At 32.8% G+C, this 24,538-nt stretch overlaps 2 protein-coding genes across 4 annotated transcripts in view; one reads left to right on the plus strand and one right to left on the minus strand.

Moving 5' to 3' along the window:
- Nucleotides 1–436: 436 nt before the first annotated feature.
- On the minus strand, nt 437–11,864 carry LOC124361885 (translation machinery-associated protein 16 homolog). Of its 2 annotated transcripts, none has more exons than XM_046815935.1 (5): nt 11,817–11,864; nt 5,185–5,270; nt 4,406–4,543; nt 1,806–1,957; nt 437–710 (listed from the first exon to the last, which is right to left on the minus strand). In XM_046815935.1, exons 1-5 carry the CDS (start codon nt 11,847–11,849, stop codon nt 448–450), a joined length of 672 nt encoding a protein of 223 aa, XP_046671891.1. In that variant the 5' UTR covers nt 11,850–11,864; the 3' UTR covers nt 437–447. The 2 variants fall into 2 exon arrangements, with proteins under 2 accessions (XP_046671891.1, XP_046671892.1); XM_046815936.1 differs by lacking the exon at nt 11,817–11,864 and adding an exon at nt 10,591–10,793.
- Nucleotides 11,865–15,627: 3,763 nt separating this feature from the next.
- Nucleotides 15,628–24,538, plus strand: part of LOC124361887 (WD repeat-containing protein 48) — a 30,247-nt gene continuing 21,336 nt past the window's right edge. The window contains exons 1-5 of one of the 2 annotated variants that reach the window (XM_046815938.1): nt 15,628–15,718; nt 17,050–17,126; nt 19,917–20,134; nt 20,992–21,224; nt 23,669–23,809. In XM_046815938.1, coding sequence (XP_046671894.1) covers nt 15,688–15,718; nt 17,050–17,126; nt 19,917–20,134; nt 20,992–21,224; nt 23,669–23,809 — 700 coding nt within the window. In that variant the 5' untranslated portion in view covers nt 15,628–15,687. Of the gene's footprint in view, nt 15,719–17,049; nt 17,127–19,916; nt 20,135–20,991; nt 21,225–23,668; nt 23,810–24,538 lie in introns of those variants that run through there. The other variant, XM_046815937.1, reaches the window with a different exon arrangement.

The raw sequence follows: 24,538 nt of genomic DNA on the forward strand, positions 1-24,538 counted from the left end.
AAACATGTTTGCTCTGGTATGTGCTGCAAATAGTGAAATATTAATTTATAACTTCCTTGTTTGATTAAGGGATAACAGCACCTTCCAGCCATGCGTGAAGGATTGTATTTATAATTGCAAAATATGGGCTTCACATAGTGATCTCTTAGGGTTAATAACTTTAATATCTATGAAGGTTGCACGTAGCTAGCACAAAGATCACACACAGGCAATATGTACCAGCCATATCTGACTTAAGTTTACCTTTAACCACCACTTTGAGGGAGAATTTTGTTTCATATTTTATACAAATTGACTATAAAATTAAATCCGTACCATGTCCATTGCCACTTGGTTTATTATGTTTACAGTATTAGGTTTTCTTCTTGATCATGACCAAACAAATTTAAACTGTCTATGGATTGTTAAAAATTGGAGGATAAGAAATAACATATAGTCAACACAAAACTATTTATTTTCACCTACATCTGTCTCCATACTTTCAACTGAATCACTAATGGTTTTATTGTCCTTATTATGGGATTGACTAGTTTTAATAGTGTTGTTACTCTCTCTTGTTTCAACAGGACTTGCAGGTCTGCTTTTAGCACTTCCTTTCTTCAGAAACTGTTGAGAAAATCTCCTCAGTTTGAAATTTTGTAAGAATCTTAGCTCACCATTCCACTTGCGAAGCATTTCAACTTGGGATGGCTCAAGAAGATTGGGAAGTTCTGGAAAAAACGATATTGTATTATTATTGATAATTTATTTGTTAATTAATGTTACAATGAAACACCATCAATACATTTGATTATTAAACTATTAAACTATAGTTGTTCTTGAACAATGATTAGCCACTTTACAATAACTAATTAATTGTTAGTAAGAATTTTAAATGCTCTATTCACCAAAATCCATGGGAGTTTTGATTAGTTATAAAGTATATGTCCGGTAGTCAATAGGAATTTTGGAAGGTTATCAAGTCTATGTTATTTGGTTTTTCTGTATTGCTCTGAAGAAAATATCAATTTTGATTTATAAAACTTATGAACTTTTATAATGCATAAATATATAAAATATGAACAAAATATTCAGCTCAAATGTATATTGTGTATATGTATGTATATATGTATATTGTGCTCATGATATACACAATGAAATACACCTAATTTAACTACTGGTTGATTTAGATGAGTTAAAAATAATATGGTTTTAAATTTAAACCACTCATTCTAACTGGAGTCTTGTGAACAATAAAACACAACAATATTCACTATAAGCTAACTTTACCACATAAAAATAAAAAGGTATTTTTGAAACAATATACTTTTCATAAAAACTTGCAGTAGATGATCCGTGAATTAAAGTTTTATTTAAATATTTACTTGACAGTCATTATAAAGTACTTTTTTTAAGAACATTTTTTTTACCAGAAGTAAATGCATTCTAGAAGCTCTTTTCTTATTGGAATTCTCAATTAATTTGTAAACAAACACTCCAATCACATACTTTCACTTTTGGGGCCTTTCGTGTTCAAGGAACAGATCATCAGACCCACAGAGGGATTGGTTTTCAAATTAATTCAGAAGTAAAGGATTAAAGTTTCAAAGCTTTGGGAAAGTTATTTATTAAACTTTTAATAAATTGCAATACAATAATACCCTTTTCTTTGTAGCATTATTAACTATTATGTGCAATTAAATGTTCAGCAACACACCTGAAGGACCTATTTTAATTCAATATAAGAGTTATACAAAAATTTGGAACTCAACAAAATTACAATGTAATTTTATAGAGGCATTGAAAACACTGTACTTAGCACTCACCTATCCCAGCTGTCTCAAACTCCTTTTCTTCCTGTAATTTAGTCAGTTTTATAACATCCTCCCTGCTAGCATGTTGTCTATTTTTACGTTGACCACCAATTGAATGTTTCAATGCGATTTGCTCTAATTCTTCGTCAAATCTTCTTATATATCTGAAAGGGAATACATTTTTTGAAGGTATTTTAATGTAATGAATTTATGTATTGCTTCTTTTCCTGTTGCTGTGTGTTATAAAACAAACACTCTCTATAATAAACATAATATTCTGTAACAATACAAACTTTATACAAAGATGTAAACTTCGGTTATAGGTTGATGACCACCATATCTTAAAAAACAAAATAAAAATTATATGATTATTTTACATAGTTATGTTTATAATCTAACAGATGGGTTTTTAATATAGTAAAATTAACTTTATTTTTCTTTATCCACACAAAATTAAAATAATTTTTGTATTAACCTGTATAGTACAATAATGGATATAGTAAATCAAGTAAAAAGCAAATCCTTAAGCTTGTACGTAAATATAATGTTTTAAAAAATTGTACAACAATCAATTTTATTGAACAACGTAGTGCAATGAGAAGTAACTGCATAATTATTCTGAGATAAATTTATTTTGCACTCTTATGTATATGGTACTAGCTGTTTCCCGCGGCTTCGCACGCGTCTCTTAAGCTTTGCCCGTATATTTCTTTGCCTTCAAATAGTGTTTGGATATTTTAATATACGTAACTACTGTGTTGTAATTGCAGTTTATAATGTGCAGGCGCTTTGATAACTTTTATATCTTGCAGTACAGCCTGGTGGTTAGTTACATCAATGGGCATTGCGTATAAACCTTCTACATAGAAAAATACAAATTTTCATAGTGATCGGTCCAATAGTTTCTGAGTCTATAAAGGACAAACACACAAACATTCATTTTTATATATTATGATTGCAGAAACAGTTTAAACAAAATTTGTCGTTTCTCTTAAGCTTACTCTATGCTTTAAAACTATAAGTGTAAAGAAATTTATATATAAATATATTTTTTGTCGCATTATATATGTTTACAAAGAACAGCTGATTAAAAATTTGAAAAGACTCTTTCACTTAATAACATATGTTTGCTGCAATGCATTTCTTACGGGTATTTCTGTAACCAGTGGGGCGGAATCCTGAATCGGGAAAGGGATAAAAAGTATCCTATAACCTTCTACAGATCAAGACGAACAAATTAAAAAAAAAAATTATGCGAATCCGTCCAGCCGTTTGTGAGTGATGCTGTTACACACGAACAGTTTCATTTTTATATATATAGATAAATATGGTGTATACAATTCTTGGTAAAAACCATTTAACTAAAGAATGAACCTTATAAGGCTTCAAAATGTTGTACATAATAAAATATTTATCGTACTATCACTAGTATAAACAAATTCAACATTTTCCAATATATAAAGTGATAGTACGATAAACCTTTTTTCCAATGCTCCAAGATTCTACATAATAAAATATGTTTAAAAATTAATTTTTCAATTGCTCAAATTAACATAAATGTTTTTCATACATTTGAACTTTGTTTTTAAAGAAATAACAACCCTCTTACCCCTTACCACTGACTGTCAATAAATAGTACTGTAAATAATAATAATTATGATAGTAAAAACAAATTAAACCTTCCCACGCCGTACACGGATATATTAGAATGGTTGACTTTGACCAAAAAGACAAATACAGTTATATCCGATATTATAGATTATGTCTCTTGGAGAGTTTTTTAGTTTACAAAAGGCCTTCGAAATGCCCAGTGCACGCTCCGTGCTTATCGTGGTTACCAAAGAAGTATTTATAAATGACCTTCACTCTGCGGCAGGGGGAGGCGAGCGCTTTTTGTCTAACTGTGACCACCTGCTAGTCAGTTCTGCATCTCCTACAGAGCTATAACCAAACATATTCGTGGCATGTATTACTGCTTTCTCGTTTGTTACGAATGCGCGTACTACGTATCTTGTTATTATTCTTCATCATGTGGTAGTGATGTGATTAGTTTGAAATATTTGTCTTGTTTTTTAGTGTGACGAGGTGTATTTAATTTAATTAAAATAAACAGTTTTTTTTTTATTTTTATCAATAAATACGCTAATTTTAAGTAAAATGCCCTGTTTTATAATTATAATAAAAATTAGCTTTGAACTTAAAAAATATCATTTTTTTTGTCTTGGCGTTATAGGAAAGTTACTAGATTCATTAGTGACGTGTGAAGGGTTAATAAACAATACAAACTTAAAACACTGTAAGACTATTAACTCCTCCAGAACGCAGACTGATAAGACTCAATCTGCCGACTGCTAACGAGAGTGAATACAAACAATAGGCGGATTCTAACACCGTACTTTATTGCTCAAACAAATAACAGCCAGTAAAGCCATACAAACGGTGAGTCCAGTGTATCAGAAACGAACCTGGTATCTTCTGAGTAATTTTGTACATGCTTCTTAGGTTATTAACTTTTAGGCAACCTCAGTTAACCTAGCAGTTTGGATAATTGGAACTCAAATAATTTGATTTCTACTATAAATTAATAATTAATAAAATTATTTGTCTCTTACTGTGTAATTACACTTGCAATAACATCATGGTCCAATGCTTTATCTTGGGGCAGGTTGTCTCGAAACCACAGGAATTTTTCACCCACTAGATTTAACTTCATTTGATGAAGCATTTTTGCCTTCTTCCTAGCAGCATCTCTAAAAACATTTAAAACAACTGGAGTAAAAAATATGCATTGAGTGTAAACAAATAATCTAAGATCATATATATATATATATATATATATATATATATATATATATATATATATATATATATATATAAACAATAAAACAACAACAATAAAATAATATACTACTTTTATTCTTATTCTATATACTATAATATCTTATTCGTTAATCATAATCAGTAAACTATTATCTTAACACCCTTCACTATGGCTTTATACTGAGTACTGTCAACTGTCCAGTATACACTAGGGTATCTGTTGCAGTCAACGTGTTAATAAGTGTGAGATTTCTCTGTGTAAAATTAACGTTTTTTTCCAAAAAAAATCCACAGTCCCAAAACTTAACTGGATGTATGCACACCATTAAATCAGATTTAATTTATTACGCTGGCATATGATATCTTAATTCTCTAATAATTTCCACAATTATAATTACTGAGTTTACGACCAAGAAAAATGAAATTGCATATGGGTAGAAGTGGATGAACACTGACAATTTTAGGTTAAGTACCCACCCGTTTCCTTGTGTTAATATTACTTTGAACAATGATAAGATTACGATTTATTTCAATTTATTTAAAATCTGGGAGATTTGTGAAAATTACTTACTTTTTTACTTGTTTAGTCAGCTGTTGAACTTTGCGGGAGTTGGGATGCGAGAGACTAGCTGCTGATACTCCTTTTTTTGTCTTAACCTGAGAACAAAATATAACAGTTACTCAACACTGTTAAATTTCTCATTATCAACAATCAAGAATTGACAATATTGCATAAAGTGGAAGTCAGGCAAAAACTCTATTTCAAACTATCAAATACACATCAATTTGACCAACAGTTGAAAGCAAAAGTTAATCAGGAAAATGAGGAATATAGAGAACAATTTTGAATAAGGCAAGTAAACGGTTGTAATTATCAATAAACATTAATATTTACGACAGCTATTCAGAAAGTATGGAACATTTTGGAATTTAAAAAAACCCAAGTACAAGAATAACATTTTATCATATTCAATGAAACAAGGGACTAAAATACTACTTTTCTAAATAATCACCGTACAAATCCAGGCCCTTATCACAGTGGGACAAGCTCAGCCAGTTAGGGATCTGGAGCTACTCTTCATTGTCAAAATGTTGTGTTGCTACCCAGGTCTTCATTTTCGGAAACAAGTGAAAATCACTTGGAGCTAGATCAGGACTTTAGGGGGGATAAGGAAAACTTTCCAATTGAACGAGTTTGAGTTCTTCTGTTTGGTTTGCCGTATGAGGACGGGCAATGTCATGCAAAAGCAGAACTTTGGATGAAAAATTTCCTCTGCGCTTGTTTTGGACAGCTCTCTTAAGGTTTTGCAATGTTTGACAGTACCGCTCAAAGTTTATTGTTGTACAACACTCGAGAAAATCAATAAGAACATCTTGCCTGTTCTCACAGCTGGATGCTGATTGAGGTGCTGAACACGAGCACACCTGGAGGCGTCAGGTGGAGACGTTCCTTACTTTCTGAATAGCCCTTGTATTAATGAATTATTGATGTTCATTCATTACTCACATAAGTGATCAACTACATGTTTTACAGTAATTATAATTAAAACTTCGATGAATTAATAACAGAAAAGAATTGAGCTTAAGTGTTATTATTAAGAATTACGTTATTCCCACTTTGTAAAAATTAAGAAACTGTTTAGACAGATTTTTATAGTAGATAGGATATTCATACCAATTATTTTGAAATCAAATAATCTAAATAAAGATTTTAAAATGTATATATACTAACTAAATGAACACTTTACTTACTATAATAAAACATACATTATTCGAAGAGCCAAATTAGATAATATCATACTAAATGATTAAAACAAACGACCAGGTAAATCTCCTAACTTGTGTAATCCACCATGTGTTTAAAAGCATTGTACGTATCTCTATGGTTCCCCTAGCAAGATTCATTTCTATCTGGTTTATACCTTCTAATTTAACCTAAACTGAATAACCTACAGCAAACACCGATGTATAACTTACATCTGGACAACGCCATGCATGTCCAGGAGTGATACGTCACTAATAGCATATGTCATGACATTTAAGGTCTAGTTTACTACAGAGGATGACAGTTGGACATGAATGTTAATAAAACAATAAAAGATCTAACTTCCACTTCTTCCAATATACAATTTTTTTTACTCTGTAATTTTGTTCTCCTGCATGGACTGGATAAAATTTCATGGTTTGTTTTCATTTCAGACAAACTATTATACTTCTTGTATTGAACGACTCAATACTGTAAATCATTACTCTATTATTGAATCGTTACATTTTACTATCATTAAATCAGTACTCTATTACTGTACTACTCAATGAACTCATTTTGAGTCGCTCTTGGTTCGGTCGACAGGGCACGACAACTTACAGTTAGTTGTGTCATCTTCGTTTCTATGACATATGTAACCATCCATCACACACACAGAATTTTAGCCCCAACAAATATGGTACTGAAATTTCCAATAAACCTCATTACTTGACATTAGCAACTTATAAAGTAGTAGTAACTGTAGTTTCCAATGGCACAGTTTAACATGTACGGTGTATATTACAAGATAACCGAGTTATGCAACACTGAGTATATGGCTGCTCCTTGGAAGCATGACCACTGATCGATCCTGTCCTTGCCAGTAACTAACTTGCCATGCCATTGGTAGTGGTTCAAAAGTCATAAAGTTTTTAGTCCCAGATTTTGTTAGAGAGGACTTTATACCTCTAACTTTGCCTGAAGGTGCGATAAGGGTAAAAAAACTATTACTACTTCCAAGTATTGTACCGAAAGGAATTTGTGTTTATCATGCGATTGCACATGCAATAATGCCCAACAATTCATATCTAGTCTTTTTTTAATAAGCAGTGTGGAGCATAAATTTGTAAATATATGTATATTTTCACACATACAATAATTTCATAATATACTGTGAATCCATACTGAACTTAATTTTACTCAAGAGTTACTCAAAAGAGACATAATAACAAAAATAGTTTCGATTCAGTTACTAATATACACTCACTTGTGTTGTTTTCCGAATTTCTAGCTGTTGGTCAGTATTAGAATATTAGGTATTCTAATACTGACAAAACCATGGTTGGTTTGCCGCAAACTAAAATAAGTTTCACTAACAACTCAATTTCTTTCTGAAAACAGCATAATTTTGTGTTTTTGGCAAATACATGGTTTGATTGAAACTGTTGCATTTATGGTCAATTTGCTATATTTTTGTTTATCTAGGTATAACATATACATCATATATTTTTACAGTTATATTTTTTTATTATTCATAAATCCTGCATCAACCAACAAAACTTAACAAGCAAAGAACTTGATATTTGTACTTTTGCAAAATAATTTCTTGGCTGCAGTATAATAAGCGGCAACCAACACGTATAGCTAAGCAAGCACTAGATTTTGCGAGGTATTTTTTTCTGTACGAATGACAATACTTTTTTTTCAGTTCTAACTCATTCAACTTCTGCAGATGTTGGAAAAAGAGTAAATAACCTAGATAGCATAGCCTATTGGATTTGGGGACATCCACTAAACAATCTAAAACCATCTTTAAAACAGTTGTCATTAGTACCTTAAATGGGCCGGGTATGATAAGCGGACCTGGTTTTTTATATCAATATTGACAAATGATATTAGGTACTTAATTATAACTTTCTATATAACTAACCGACACTGATTTTTGAACAATAACTAACTTGTATCAACTATAAACACTTTTTCATATATAGTAAACGTATTCTCTTTTATAGATAATAACAGGCAGTCACAAGCTCGTGGAGGGCCGTAAAACAAAGTTTAAAAAAAGTGGCATATCAGCCGACCTGCTAGCAGATCATCTCTGTAAATATTTTTACAGAGGAGAAGTACGGTTTTCCAGAAAAGATGCTTCAACAACTTCACGAAAGCGGTAAATCATTGCTACCCAGGAGAAAAACATAAATATTTCTTATTTCCTGTTAGCCTATAAATATTTTTATCATTTCATAATTATTTATGAATTTTTTTTTGTTTTCAGTTCAAATAGTTTTTTTTATCGTTAGAGCTCATTATGGTACTTTGGGATTATACCGACCACACCCAGACATGAATCGTTATTTCACATTTCGTTTCTACTGATTACTAGATTAGCGTAGAACAATATTTCGTCAATATAAAACAGGAATTGTCTTATCGCAAACACCTCCCCATCCTCAGACAGAGGTCAAAGTCGAGCGTCTAGTAGATAACGTGATTGCAGAGTCTCGCCGCCCGTTCAGCTGGTGCATCGCTTTGTTGTACTTCCGTGTTTTACCTCTACATTTCTCCAAACACAAAAATTCAACAAAAACAAACATTTACCAAACTAAACTTTTTATTAAAAAAACACTCAAAACTTGTTTTTATTCTTGATCACATTCCGCCACCCAAAATGCGAGTGCCTCCGGCCATCAGCGCGGGGCTTCGGCAGCACCTTCGGTGCTGCCCCGCGCTGATGTCGACGAAAGAAAAACATCCCTCGAGATAGTACCTATCAGTAAAATATCAAATTCTAGAGGGGCTAATCAGAAATATAAATTGAATTGTAATGGAAAGGCAATGATGTACCGTGCAAATCACGTGATGCCGCGCGGCCTGCCGTAATCAGGATTCTCGAGAAAGATAAGATAACAGCGACAACAATACCGATCACAATACCTGGAAATGCTTGTAAGTTTGTAATTTTGTAATTGAAGAGTTGTTTTTTCGTTCTATCATGTTTGTTTCTATAAATTTCTATTTTTGTGTTCTTCATACTGGTGTGGTCGGTATAATCCCAAAGTACCCTCATTATTTATAAGATTATCACTATACGCATTAAGATATATTAGTTATTTTAATTTAAAATATGATTGTGATTATGGCTATAGATATGATTTATAAACGTGTATTCCATAAATGAATATTAAGTATCGATGATTGTACTAATGGATATAAAATACCGGTCCGCTTGGTCCACTTATCGTACTCTAGCCCCTTAAATTTCTGTGAGAAAGTATTAAAAGGTCCATTATTGAATAATTAATAATAATAACCTTTAATTAACCTCAAGCCCACTTGGACCTACCTGAGGCCTGAGAATATTTATAAACTGTTATTCCAAAGTATACTAATGAAAATCTAACCCCTTAAATTCTGCCAGATTCGAGGGCAATTCGGGTACGGTCCAATAAGCGGACCCGGTTTTTTTATATCGAAATTGGCAAACGATATTACTTAATCATAACCATCGATATAATCAATCGATACTGATGAATTATTTTTAACAACTTAAATAATCTATATGAACAGCTGTAACCACTTTCAAATAATACAAGGTAATATTTTTAATTTCACGTAACATTGTGTATTAAAATGGCCGTCAATCTTAGGAAGCTTCACGAAATTGCTTTAAAAGACGATAAAATATGTTTCTTATGGCTTCAGGATGTTGGGTTAGTACCTAAGAACCTAAGAATCCATTATGTGATATTTGTGGAAAGGTAACAAATGTAACTGTCAGAGGAGCTAACATGGTCGTCTTCAGATGCAAAAAAAGAAGGTAATGGTGGACACAACTTTAGTAAAAAACGTTTTCGTTCTGTTTCATTTAGTTAAAGTTATGAGTTTCCCTGATTTTGGTTATGTTCATTTATTATATGTTATCATTAAATTCACATTTTAATTTAAAACATATGATTGTTATTACTTTTATATCGATTGATAGTCTATGATTCGATATGCGAATATTACGTATCGATGATTATATTCTTCGATATAAAAAACCGGGTCCGCTTATTGGACCGTACCCGGCAATTCTACCTGAGGACCATCTGGCCTAACCTTGAACCAACCTGTACACAAATCAAACAACTTCCTTATTTCATGTTTCCCCCTAAATATTTTCTTTCTACATTAGCACACACTATTATATATTAGATTAACACATTAAATTAAGAAAATATTTCATCTTACCATTTTCTGTGAAAACTGGCAGGTCTTACTTGTAAACTTGCAAGTTTATAAAAATTATAAACAATTTAAACAGAATTAGTATTTATTTAAGTTTTAGTCAATTCTGAGATTAGTTTAGCATCAATAATTGAGGTTAGATACAAAAGTTGCAGAAACAAAAACAAACATTTTTCTAGTGCATTACAAAAAAAATGAGAAATCTGATGACGTCATGAAGCCTGGAAGTGGACTATCATGTGGTTGCTACGCTTCTCTATAAAATGTTGTTGGAAGGTAATAGGAGTCATGTAACATTTAATACAACATTCAGTATTATTTTGTGATAAGGTCTGAGCCATTGTTGACATATATAAATAGTTAATATCAATTGAAAAGATGCCATATCGGTGTAAATGTTACTCAAAATAATGCCTAATTAGTCTTGTCGGGTCGTTTCTATATAGTTCTAATTATCATTCGTAAAAAGTTCTTAATTTTAAAATAAATGTTAAACTCCTCTGATTTAAGAGCACTTATGTTGATAAAGTTATTTTAAGCTAATTATATCTAAAACGTTCGTAATAAAGGTATAATATTGTGTAATTTTCTGTTGTATCTTCCACTCCTTGTGTACAATCTAAAGACTAATAAAATAAAGCTTTCAAAAAAATAAAGCCTCATTGGTAAATTCATAGCCTATTCTTAATCTACATATCTTCACAATATATTATCTGTTCAACAAAACCATGCCAGATTTACATTATTTAAGTTGTGACAGCACACACCACTAGCTTGACCAGTAGTTAAGGCGTCTGGTTTAATTCTGTATGTGAAGTTAAGATAATGATAACCTTTTTTGAATAGATATTATTTAATTTTTACAAGCTTTATTGATATAAATTGTCAATAGAAGTACACTGTTTCACGTTTTCCTTCAAATAAATAGGTCAGATGAGGGGCTTTTCTTACATTAATTCATTCTTGAATTGATTAGATTATTCTATATGAACAGTTGTGTTGAAAACTTTCTTCCTATGCCATATATGATTTATTAGCAGACTGATCCACTACGGTACTTTAGGTTACCTCAATCACTCTTTATATACTATATCAATACACTTGTATGCCCGATGTTGGAGCAGAATGGATCGATGATTATCATATCAACTAGCCCACATCGAATTATTCGACATATTAATGCAAATTTGTTTCATAACAATAATGTGTACTTTTCTTTGCACACTTACTGTGACACTCCCAATGAAGAGATGGTCATTCATCTTGCATCCTCTTCAGCTACATAACATGTTTCTCCGTATCCATGACGCACCCATAAATCTACAGAAACATTATGCCTTTAATCGAAACCATATAAAAATTCAGAGAAAGCGTAAAACTACAAAATAGACAATCCATTCAAGCATCCATTCACCACATTAAAACTATACTTATCAGAGGCTACAGCCACACCTGGCACGTCATGAGACTTGTACGTGAGTTGGCCAACTCAGCGACCTCGGTTGGTGGCGTGTGCATGCCTGGTGCCCGACTGCTAGACATCGTCAAGCTGAACCAGTCATTCTTTGGACTTGGACCTCGATGTGAGGTGCTGATTGCCGGCACAAATGATTTGCAATCGGTGCACAGAGTAATATATACCAACACCTAGAGGGATTCATTGCAGCCCGGCAAGCCGACGACGAGTTCGTCGTTGCCACCCTGCCGCACCGCTATGATCTGGACTCAGACCATCCCGTCCACGATGAGCCCGTCCTCGTGAATGCTTACATCGAGGAACTGGCTGGCCGATATAATGCCAGAGTGCTAAACTTGGGAAGGGGTTGTACGAAAGTTCTTCCCGAGGGGCAAGTGGCTTCGAGCATGGATGATTTTAAGCGTTGCATCGATGAGAGCTCTCAAGACAGCCTGTCACATATGTCGAATCCAGCAGCCACCACATCTCCCGCCATTTGCCAGGATCCAGCCGCCACCCCCCCCCCCACACCAACACTCCAAAAGACTGCAGCACATTTAGTACCGATAAGTCCGGATCTGCCACAGCCGTGCCACTGGGAGTAAACGTGGGTCAGGCTGCTTCGATGTCACCCGGAGTCGAAAGCCTTGCTAGTGCCACAGAAGCCTCCGAGCACACACACCGCCAATTTTACGATAGACCGACTCGACCATTCAGGTGTGAGTGTTTGAGTGTTGTAAGTTTGAATGTGGCCTTGATGTGTGACAAATAATTGATTTAATAATTGTTGTTTGCTATGCAATGTGTATTGTTGACTGCAATCGAAAGGTTTGGTGACAGGCCAGAGGTTTAATTTTATATCTCTGTTACTGTTATTCAATATCAGATTACATATAACTTATTATATACTTTCATTGTTATAAATTCACTGTCGCCGTTGGTAGATAAAAACATTGATAATCAATTTCCTGGTCCCAACATTCTTATAAACTATGTACTTAGCTAAGTAGACTAACATTCCTTTTCCGTAGACTACATGAATTAGTTTCAGAAAATTAAATAAATCTGTTTATTTTCCACTTTTTATTAACATTTTTGAATAGATATTATTTAATTTTTAAAAGCTTTCCTGTAACAATCATCTATATAAATAACGTGTAAATATAATTTTCAAAAAATAAGTACACTTTTTCACGTTTTCCTTAAAATGAATATACAGAGGGGTGCAAAAGTAGGTATACAGTTTTAGTTGGTTGGTAATACCCAAGTTAGCCACCTGATCAGCTGTGTAATACGTTTGCTACTAACAGCTGGCAATGTTTTCTCATTGTTACTGTTGTTATTATTACACTTCTGTCATCATGGCTGGTTACATGACCAACGATCAACGAAAGTGGGTTTTGAAAGAATATTGGAAGACAGAAAACTGAAAGAGTTCGAGAGAGATGGAGAGAAGAGTTTGATACACCACCACCAACCAGATTAAGTATTTATAGACTAAGAGATAAGTTTAACCTTACAGGATCTATCTGCAATGGTCCAAACGCTGGACGACCAATCACTGTCACTACTCCTGAAAACGAAATGATTGTCGCGCAGACCTATGTTCAAAGCCCAAAAAAGTCAAGAAAAAGGGCATCAATTGAACTGGGCATTGAACGCAGATCTTTAGGACGCCTAATGAAACGGTTAGGTTTGAAAATGTACATTCCAAGACTTATTCATGGGCTAATAGAGGACGACCCTGATCATCGACTGCAGTTTTGCGAGATAATGTTAAACGAGGAACTTCAAGGTGCGGGAATTATTAAAAAAATTGTTTGGAGCGATGAGGCTAATTTTAAGCTTTCAGGTGCAGTCAATAGACACAACTGTGTCTATTACTGTTTTGATAATCCACACTTGACATTCGAAGAACAGCTGAATCAACCTGGAGTAACAGTTTGGGCTAGCATTTCATGTAAAGGTGTCATTGGACCTGTCTGTCATTTTTCATAACACTGTAGACCAACATGCATACAGGAACATGCTGACTGACGTTATACCACAAATCAAAATCCAGCAGGGTAATGAGGAATTCTACTTCCAACAAGATTGAGCTCCTGCCCACTATGCGACAATCGTGCGTGACCTACTAAATCGGGAGTTTCCTAACTCGTGGATCGGTCGAAGAGGATCGGTTGAATGGCCAGCAAGATCTCCCGATCTGACACCGATGGATTTTTTCTTTTGGGGAGTTGTCAAAGACAAGGTTTTTTTTCGAAAAAACCTCGTGATCTTAATCAGATGGTTGAATTCATTCGCCAAGCTTGCCAAGACATAGATGAAAATAAAGAACTTTGCCGAAAAGTGTGTTTAAGCGTAACTTCAAGGTTACAGCAGTGTGTTGACTGTGAAGGCAAACAATTTGAACACAAAAGGAAGTAAGTGTATTGGTGAAGTACAACACTTTTAAGAGTTAATTTCTGTTTCTTAACGCTCTTAAAATAGATTGTAAAAGTTTAGTTTTTGTAGAAATAAACCTACTTATTCTTTAACATATTTAATTACTGTATACCTACTTTTGCACCCCCCTGTATACTGATTCTAAAGAACCTTATTCATATTATTGCAAAAGCCATATCCTTTGACTATATTGTCGTTTGTCGGCCACTTTTTACTAAGTTAAAGATTTTAACCGTTGTTAATTTATATATTTTAAATTTATTGTTATTTAGTTATAAGAATATTGTTTCACTTAGCTTGAGAAGTGATGTACACAGTTTCAACAGCAGACACAGGGATAAAATATATGTGCACAATCCTCAGCCTGAACGCTTAAAGTGAATACCCCTTAATGAATTTTAAAGCTAACGTTATAGCTGGCTTGTTGTAAACCCTTTTTGTAATTTACAGAATATTTAAAACTTTTAATTTGCGTGTTTAGTTATTTTAGTTATTGACTTTAAAATATTATACATTTCTAATCTACATGTAAATGCACGAATGAGTTAGCCCATGTGTTGTTATATTATGTATACTGTTGATAATAATTATGATTGAACAAAATATGCTCCACCTGTTTTTAATATTCCATATGCGTTGTATGACTTCTGGTAACAAAGACTCAATTCTTATAGTTTTTGTTTACATTCGATCTTCATTGCTAATATAAATGCAATTTACTAAATTTCTTCTAAGGTTTTGACAAAGATGACGTTTATATGAATCCCTGACAAAAGCAGTAAACGACATTATTTAGTGTTTAAACACATCATCCCAGGGCATTTGCTTTGAGTATAGCATTTTAAAGTATGACGTTTTCGCACACAAACAAAAACTAGTCTCCAGTATAATAATAATTATTATAAATTACAATAAATTATTACAATTATTGTAAATTGGATGGAAAATTCAAAATTTTTCCGGGTTAGGGCTTTAGATCATCCTTAAAAACACAAAGATGAAGTTTAGAACACTCCACTAACGAACGTCTAAATATGTATAAAATGTCTATTTGACTATTCGAATATCTCAAACATCAAGAAACGACCTGGTTCTGTGGTATATGATTGTTTCCCAAACGATTTAAAATTATAAAAAAGGCAAGTTTACTAGTCAGTAGTCCCAGAAAAAAAATGTTATCTGGTGAATGGGATTAGGTTATGTTGATTACAGAAAAAGAAAAATTAAATGGTTAGTGAAACTTCATTCTAACAATGTAATTTGTTCTAAAGTTAATCGATTTAAAAATTTTAGACGAAACTCACTTAATTTACATATAACATGATTGTATTTTAAAGAAACACCTACAATTCCAGCACTGACCAAAAGTTACGATTTGGAAACACCACAAGTGAGTTTATACGAATATATTGAAATTACTTTTTTTATGATTTAAATCTTTGAGCAGAATAAAATTAGGTATGGTTTCACAACAGATGAAATTGTATGCATGAGGATATACAAAAGTACCAATCCTTTTGAATATAAAGATACCTTTTACCTTTTAACAGGCAAATGAAACCAATCCTATCGAAGTGTTTCCCTGATTGCAAAGGCCTGTTCTGGGTAATATAACAGTAAAATAAAATCATAATAATTATTTATCTGAATAGGTGTTAGCCCATACACAAACACATAAAGGTATGCTATATATTTGTAACATGTTAACCTGTTTGATCCCAGTGATTGAAAAATAGTCTACCAGAATTCCCACTACTACTGTAAGGGATCTAGCATACTATAAATTCCAGCACTGTTTTACCAGTTTTGCAGATCTTTGTAAAAATTGTTTTAAAATTAAATATTTTCTTTTTATCAGTTTAGAATATTCTGTACCCTGGACACAGTCCGGGTAGAGTACGATAAGCGGACCTGGTTTTTGATATTGAACATTTAATTATTATACCTGTCGATATAATTAACCAACAGTAATTAATTTGAACAAAAGCTAAACCATCTGCTCCAACTGTACACACATTTTAATACTTTAAACACAATTTGCTCTATAAGTAACTTCTTTTAAATAAAAAAACATAGTTAACTTGAGAAAACTATAAAAAAAACTAAAAGATGATTTACTTTGTGTTTATTTCAGTTTTAGGATGTTTATTTTGTTGTTACATTTTCTTTATTATTTAAGCTTAAATGTAATTTTTCCTATCACCAGTCTTAATTTGATCATTTGATTAATGGTTATGGTTTCTTTATTATTTATGAAATTACGTAATTGTTTAAGCTATTTCTATTAATTTGGAACATGTGACTTTAATTTCGTATTTTAGATATGTTGATATTTCTGATATTTGATATGTAAAATATTGATGATTGTAATAAGCGATATAAAAACCGGGTCTGCTTATCGTACTCTGCCTTACAGTCCTCTCATGTTTGCATGATAAAAATAAGCTTTGAACTTGAAAAATATATTTTATAGTTGTCTTAGTATTAAAGAAAATGATAAAACCCCTTAGCGATGTGTGAAAGGTTAAAACTTGGTTTTGATAATTTATTATTACAATCAGGTGCTGAGGCTGTGAAAATCAACATTATGATGACGACTCATAAATCTGGAGGTCAATCTGGAAGAAAAAAAGTACAGGTGAGCTAGCAAATGAATACATACATGAATACAAAAGTAGATAAAAACTTTCCTATGGTTGTTACATCTTCCATTTTTGGATTCAACAGGCAAATCATAATCTTTGAGAGTGAGTAATAAATGGGTACTTTGGGATTATACCGACCACACCCAGACATGAATCGTTATTTCACATTTCGTTTCTACTGATTACTAGATTAGCGTAGAACAATATTTCGTCAATATAAAACAGGAATTGTCTTATCGCAAACACCTCCCCATCCTCAGACAGAGGTCAAAGTCGAGCGTCTAGTAGATAACGTGATTGCAGAGTCTCTCGCCGCCCGTTCAGCTGGTGCATCGCTTTGTTGTACTTCCGTGTTTTACCTCTACATTTCTCCAAACACAAAAATTCAACAAAAACAAACATTTACCAAACTAAACTTTTTATTAAAAAAACACTCAAAAACTTGTTTTTATTCTTGATCACATTCCGCCACCCAAAATGCGAGTGCCTCCGGCCATCAGCGCGGGCTTCGGCAGCACCTTCGGTGCTGCCCCGCGCTGATGTCGACGAAAGAAAAACATCCCTCGAGATAGTACCTATCAGTAAAATATCAAATTCTAGAGGGGCTAATCAGAAATATAAATTGAATTGTAATGGAAAGGCAATGATGTACCGTGCAAATCACGTGATGCCGCGCGGCCTGCCGTAATCAGGATTCTCGAGAAAGATAAGATAACAGCGACAACAATACCGATCACAATACCTGGAAATGCTTGTAAGTTTGTAATTTTGTAAAAGAGTTGTTTTTTTCGTTCTATCATGTTTGTTTCTATAAATTTCTATTTTTGTGTTCTTCATACTGGTGTGGTCGGTATAATCCCAAAGTACCAATAAATGTTTGGTGCGGTCATTGTTTTCTTTATTTGACACTTTAACTTGTATACAGTAGTGTATACAGTTATTGTTCCTTATCGAGAGTAATAGTTCAGGAGCCAATAGACGTTGAACATGAACTGAAAGCCCCCACACAATTTTACTCACAATAATTTTTAGGTGCTCTATATTGATCTTGAAACACAATGTTCTCTCCCCGTGTAGTCTAGGGGGAGCAATCTCTACTTTGTTGTCCATATTTCAAAGCATAATAGAGATAAAACATTGTAACCAAAACAATGTTATTAGTTAATTTTTACTTTTTAAAATATTATATAATAAGTTGTATCTTTAATAGTAACTAGCTGTTTCCCACGGCTTCTCATGCTTTTCGTAAACTTTGCCCGTTTATGAACACTTCTAGTTCAAGTGAATTACATTTCCAACTCACATGTAGAGTTTCCCTTGTTGCCACGATCAAGAAAATATGTCAAAAGTGTATGTTTATAGCCATTGTACTCGTACATTTACTTTATTATAAAGCGGTCAATCTTTAAGTTCAACCAAAAGTTTATTTTAAAGACAATATACATCATAATTTAGCGCCTTCAATTAGTGTTTGGCTATTTAATATACATAGCTGTCCCGTAATTGCAGTTTATAATGTGCAGGCGCTTTGAAAACCTTTATCTATTGCAGCGTCGCCTGGTGGTGAGTTACATCAATGGGCATAGCATATAAGCCTTCTCTGTAGAAATATACATACATGCAAATTTTCATTATGATTGGTCAAATAGTTTCTGAGTCTGTCAGTGTCATATATACAAACATCCTCTTTTATAGTCTGATCTGTTATTTTGATTGAGTTAAACCATAAAAATCACAATCATATGCCTTTAATATCTTTCAAAATAGACTTGGAATTGTTAATATTAACTTGTGACTAGATGGAATATGATAATTGTGACTTGTTGTAACAGTGACCCACGATTACTTCATAATTTGTAGTATTCTATAATCAATATCAAAATAACAAAGATCTTGTAAGATGGGTTAAGGAGCCAACATCTATATCATGATTCATTCTAAATTTGATAATCCTCTATAAAGCCCTAAGTGACCATCCTGTTTTTTTTTTCAATTGAAGAACGATCTTGAAGGTCAGCACTACGATGATAATGGTAGGGTCAACACGATTGTGTTGTAGTTTCTGTTTAATAAGGTGGCAAACATCTATGATAACGGAATACAACAAGGTTGTTTTAAAATGAGCGTTTTAATATTGATCGCAGTTATATAGAAAAGTAGATGAAAGAGTGAGTAGATTCATATAGATTTCATATTTTTAAAAGATACTTTTTTAATATAAAAATATTTTTACCTTAAAATCCACCTTGGAACTTCAAATTTTCTTTACATTATTGTTATAGTTCTTATACCTTCATAAATTTCATCTCACTACTTAATGTAAATGAAAAGTTTGGAGATATACATTTTTATTCTACTTTCTTCTAAAGAGTATTATCGTGATCTAGTAATTTGTTCTGTAAGAATCAATAGGTGGATAACACATACGGCTTATATTCAAACTGTACTGTAATTGATCTAATTCCAAATACTACAGTTATAATGTGTAATTAAGTAGTGATGGTTTGATAAAATTCTTGTAAGTTTGGAAGAGAAGGAAAAGCTAGGTATGAACTGTCAGCTAAAGTAATTTTTGATAATGTTCTGTTCTCTATTGATTATGCCTGATTAAATATATTAAGAGTGTGTTCTGTCAGTCTATTTCTATGAATGTTTTAATACATTTCTTACGTAGTGGTACCCTGATCTTGCTAATTCTCCACAGTTCATCACATGGTGTTCAGTGGTGTTACGATGTTGAGCTGGTCATCCCTAATGAGACTCAGTATATAACCTGTCTGTAGGTCTCTTTCGTTATCCGAGATGAGATTGAGAAGCAGCACAGAGCCGGAGTGAACTCACTTCAGTATGATTCGCTGCTGCAACGCCTGTACTCGGCTGGCCGAGACAGCATCATCCGGACCTGGAACTGCAAACAGCCGAAAGAGCCTTACATCCAGTCCATGGAACACCACACCGATTGGGTCAACGATATTGTGCTTTGCTGCGGTGGGAAAAAACTGTAAGCAGTTTACATACAAAAATAACAATAAGATGCTAACTAAAAAAAGAAAAACAGCCATTACAATTTTCTTAATTAAAAGTTCAGTTACAATTAGCAATGTTTTGAGGTTATGGAGTCAGTTTAAAAAATAATGCATATTTCCAGGCAATATGTTAACTTGTTAATTTGGGCAATGTTTGGTACAGCAAATGTATATGAGTTCTTTTTATTATCTTGGTGAACATCAGATTCTAATTGCATTTTTTACTTAGCGAGCTCCCAAAAATATTTTAATTAATAAAATGTTATAACAATAGTATTGAGGCATTAAGCATGCACTATTGTAAAAAATGTATTTGCAAACAAGATAATGAAGTCATATTTAAGTTATTTAGATACATACCCTAAAAGATTTAGATAATAATGCTTCTGTATACTAAAAAATGCTCAACGCGTAAGTGTCTGAAGAGCTAAATGCCTTTAATCTGGACTAAAATAGTGATTTGGATCTATTAAAAACCACGGAACTTATTATGTTCACAAGCTCGTATTATATTGTATAAGCCCATAACATTCATAGAACAGACATATAAATATTTGGATTATGACAGTTTTGAGTTCTGTGAGCTATGATTCAGCTATGAAATTCAGACATGAGGGTAATTGCAATAAAAGTTACATCACTGAAAATATTTTTAGAGCGTAAAAAAGTATGGCACAGTCTGTTATAGAGTATGTAACAGAAGTTAGAATAATTAAATGATGAGAGATAGATGGCATGAAGTAAGAAAATGTTAGAGGTGTAACTTTGTATATTAGTGGAAAAAGTATAAAAGTTAGTTCTATTTTGTAAATTTTAAGCACTATTTGAACAGAGATATTGTTGTGATTGCAGTGATATCAGCGAGTTCGGATACAACAGTGAAGGTGTGGAATGCTCACAAAGGATTCTGTATGTCCACGCTGAGGACACACAAAGACTATGTGCGAGCATTGGCGTACGCTAAGGACAGGGAGCAGGTGGCGTCGGCTGGTCTGGACAGGGCCATCTTTCTGTGGGACGTCAACACGCTGACTGCTCTTACGGCCAGTAACAATACAGTCACAAGTGAGTCAGCTACTGGGTGGTAGATTATGTGCTTGGCTGTAATTATTTAACAACAATTATTATTTTTAACAGATTAAAGGATTTGTACAGAAAGTAATGTGATTAAGAAATTTGTTTGTAAGAGAAACAATTTCTGCAATTCTCACTTTGTAGACTTGGTAACACAAAAAGTAAAACAAGAATAATACCACTCTTATTTTAAAGAGATTAACAGAGGTTCAGAAGAATGGCTGTACTTTAACCCTTTGTGCTCGAAAGGCCAGCAGCACTGACCACACCAAAATTGCAGACAGCTTGCGTTAGTTTTGCCGTAGCTTGTCCTCGCAACTAGTATAGCCAGTTCAGATGGCCGTGCTACTTTCATTGTCAGCTCGGTGGCAATATTTGTTGTTTGCTTCCCCAGATCGGAATTATTTTTCAATAACCTTCGTGTTATTTGTATAATAATTTTAAATGTTTAAAGAAGAAATGAAAACTAATTTAAAATGTATTTTTAATTGAATCCTTCTAATATGAAGATAAACATACATTTGGGAAATTTAACTTATATGTTTATTGTTAAAAAGATATATAAATAAAATATTAAAAAGGTGGTATTTACAGTTATGTAATACTCAGAGATTATTTTCTCAGTCTTTACATTTTTTAAGGAATAAAACTTTTAAAAATACACATCTATTGTAATCAAGAATAGTTAGCACACGTCTTCTAGTAAAAATTTCTAGGTTTCTATCTCGTCTATCACTCTATCACTTCTATCACTTTAGTGTATAGGCCCACTACACATTATTCGTCTTATTTCACAGTTAATGTTTAGAAAAGAATAAAAGGCTAATTTAAAGTTTACTGCTTTACCTAAAAATTACTTTAAAAAACAGCTGCTCGATAGATTTCAGCACTCACCATTCATTATAAAACAAAGAGAATATTAGAAAATAACTGCTATCTTTAGTGGCCAGTGGTGCTGGCCTTATGAGATAGGGATGTCTTATATCTTGGCCAGTACAGCTGGACATACAAGCTGAAATAACATTACGGCAAGTATTAATTTGTGCTTCTGACAAAATGGCGGCGGCCAGTAGAGCTGGCCATACAAGATCCAAGGACAAATTATAAATACTGCCTTCGAGTGCATAAATAAATAAATAAATATATGTTTATTGCCATCTTACAAAAATGCATCAGCAAAGTCAAATATACACCTAAGTGGTATAGTCTGGAGGCAATATTATTAATCCAACATAATATAAACGTTTTTACCAAAAGTTGCCAAGAATTTCTCTCTTCCACCTATCTTCATACATAATAAATAATACAATTTCATAAATAATACAACGGAATAAACTTAGGCACTAAACAACATCCTGATCAATCCCTATTACAAACTATTTAAAATGGACTGTAAAATTGTAAATAAAACTATAACCTATAATATTAGCACCTATCTAGAAAGTTAAAGACATTAAAATATTATACAATTAAAACATTAAAATATTATACAATTAAAACATCAAAATAAATAAATAATAAATAATATTTATTGTCATTTTTCAAAGAGCATTGACAAAGTTGTGTATACATCTCATGACAGTGGAAGAAAGAAATAAGAATAAACAGGAAGAAATGGAAAACTAGAAATTCACTTCATGAATACTAAAAAACTCAGTCGTCAGATCATAAAAAAGGATTCTTCAGTAACCAAGTATACAATTTAGCTTTGAAAATGTTTGTTGGATACTTATCAACTACATTTCTTAATTTGTTATAAATCTTTTGAGAAGTGTAAAGAACCAAGGTACATTTTCGACCTTTGTTCAGATGGATTATAAAATGTTGTGATCAGTTACTTCTGCTGCTGTACTGCCAATTTAATGCAAAACGTGATCGTTATCCTCTGTTCTGGATCTTGATTTCCACAGAGTCCAAAATGACTTCCACATATATACTTACTCTCTGTCTGGTGGGAAACTGAGCGATCCAGCATTTGTTTGTTGACCCCTTCTACTATTCCCAACCATTTGAGCATGCCATACTGAACCTGGGTCAATAGAAATCATTAGCTTACTTTCCTGTTAAACTCTTCATGTCATTAGCAGATTCCATAGAGTTAAATTAATGACATTTTTCAAAGTACGAGTTTTGCAGCATTTATTAGATATTCCTATTTGGGTAGATCTGAGGTATAAAGTACCTCTTGTGTAAGAAAAACTTTTATTACAGTGCAAATGTTTTATTAACTCAAAAACTGAAAAATTAAAAAATGTTGTACTAAGAAACTGAATCTGTTTGGAATAATTAACATATTAATATTTGAACAACTTTGTATATATTTTATTGAATGAAAATGTACAAGTGTCAATATTAAATGTGTTTGTCACACCTGAAACAACGTTAAGCGGTGTGATTGATATTGTAGCACAGCTGATACAATATTTTATTTCCAGCATCCTCCTTGAATGGAAGTAAGAACTCCATCTACAGTCTGGCCATGAACCCTCCAGGTACAGTGATCATCAGTGGAAGCACAGAAAAGGTGTTGAGGGTCTGGGATCCAAGGTCGTGCAACAAAATGATGAAACTGATCGGTAAGTCATACCACTTTAAATTTAGCTCATTAGTCCTCTCTTGTTCACAAGATTAAAATTATTCTAACAGGCAATAATAAATGTTCGGTATCTGTAGAGAAACATATCTGTAATGTAACGTCTTATTAAAAATAAAAAAAGTGCTTATTTCTTTATTATATACTCTAATTTATTGGTCAATTTAAATTACAAACAATACAAAACAATTATTTTTTAAGCAAAAAGTTTGTAAAGAAATGCCTTTTAGCTATTTTTTGTTGAATATTGCATCTAGGTCCTTTAAATGAATGAAAATCAAGGTAAAACAATTTTCACGAATTTATACATTATTTTTACATACTTATACCCACTCGTTTGTAAATGCGAATTTTAGTAGTTTTTTTCGGCATGGGAAACCTCAAAGAAAGGAGCTGCACACAACTTACTTCACAATTACTGCACTGGTGATGCTATTCTCTGCATATGTTATGCTTTGAGCAAACTACACATCTCGATGCAAACCAATCAGTATGTTCATTTCATCTAGCAGCAAAACAGTGAATAAAGTACTGTTAATTATTTGACCATTTTCCCGCTAGTCATTGATAAAAGTAAAACGCGTCATTATTGTACGTTGGATTAAAATAGTTTTTTAGTCATAAGTCAGTGTCAAATTAACTCTACTAAAGCCGTTAATCTTAATTGAGGGATAATGCTGAGCATTAGAATAAACTCTCTTGATCCACCCCT

This window comes from Homalodisca vitripennis, chromosome 5, assembly GCF_021130785.1.
Source record: "Homalodisca vitripennis isolate AUS2020 chromosome 5, UT_GWSS_2.1, whole genome shotgun sequence".
Lineage (NCBI taxonomy): Eukaryota > Metazoa > Arthropoda > Insecta > Hemiptera > Cicadellidae > Homalodisca > Homalodisca vitripennis.

Coding starts and splice junctions, on each gene's coding strand:
- LOC124361885 (XM_046815935.1), bottom strand. CDS start 11,849: ATGAATGACCATCTCTTCATTGGGAGTGTCACA. Junction 4,544..5,184: donor CTGACTAAACAAGTAAAAAA/GTAAGTAATTTT, acceptor AAATGTTTTTAG/AGATGCTGCTAGGAAGAAGG. Junction 1,958..4,405: donor ATTGCAAGTGTAATTACACA/GTAAGAGACAAA, acceptor ATTCCCTTTCAG/ATATATAAGAAGATTTGACG.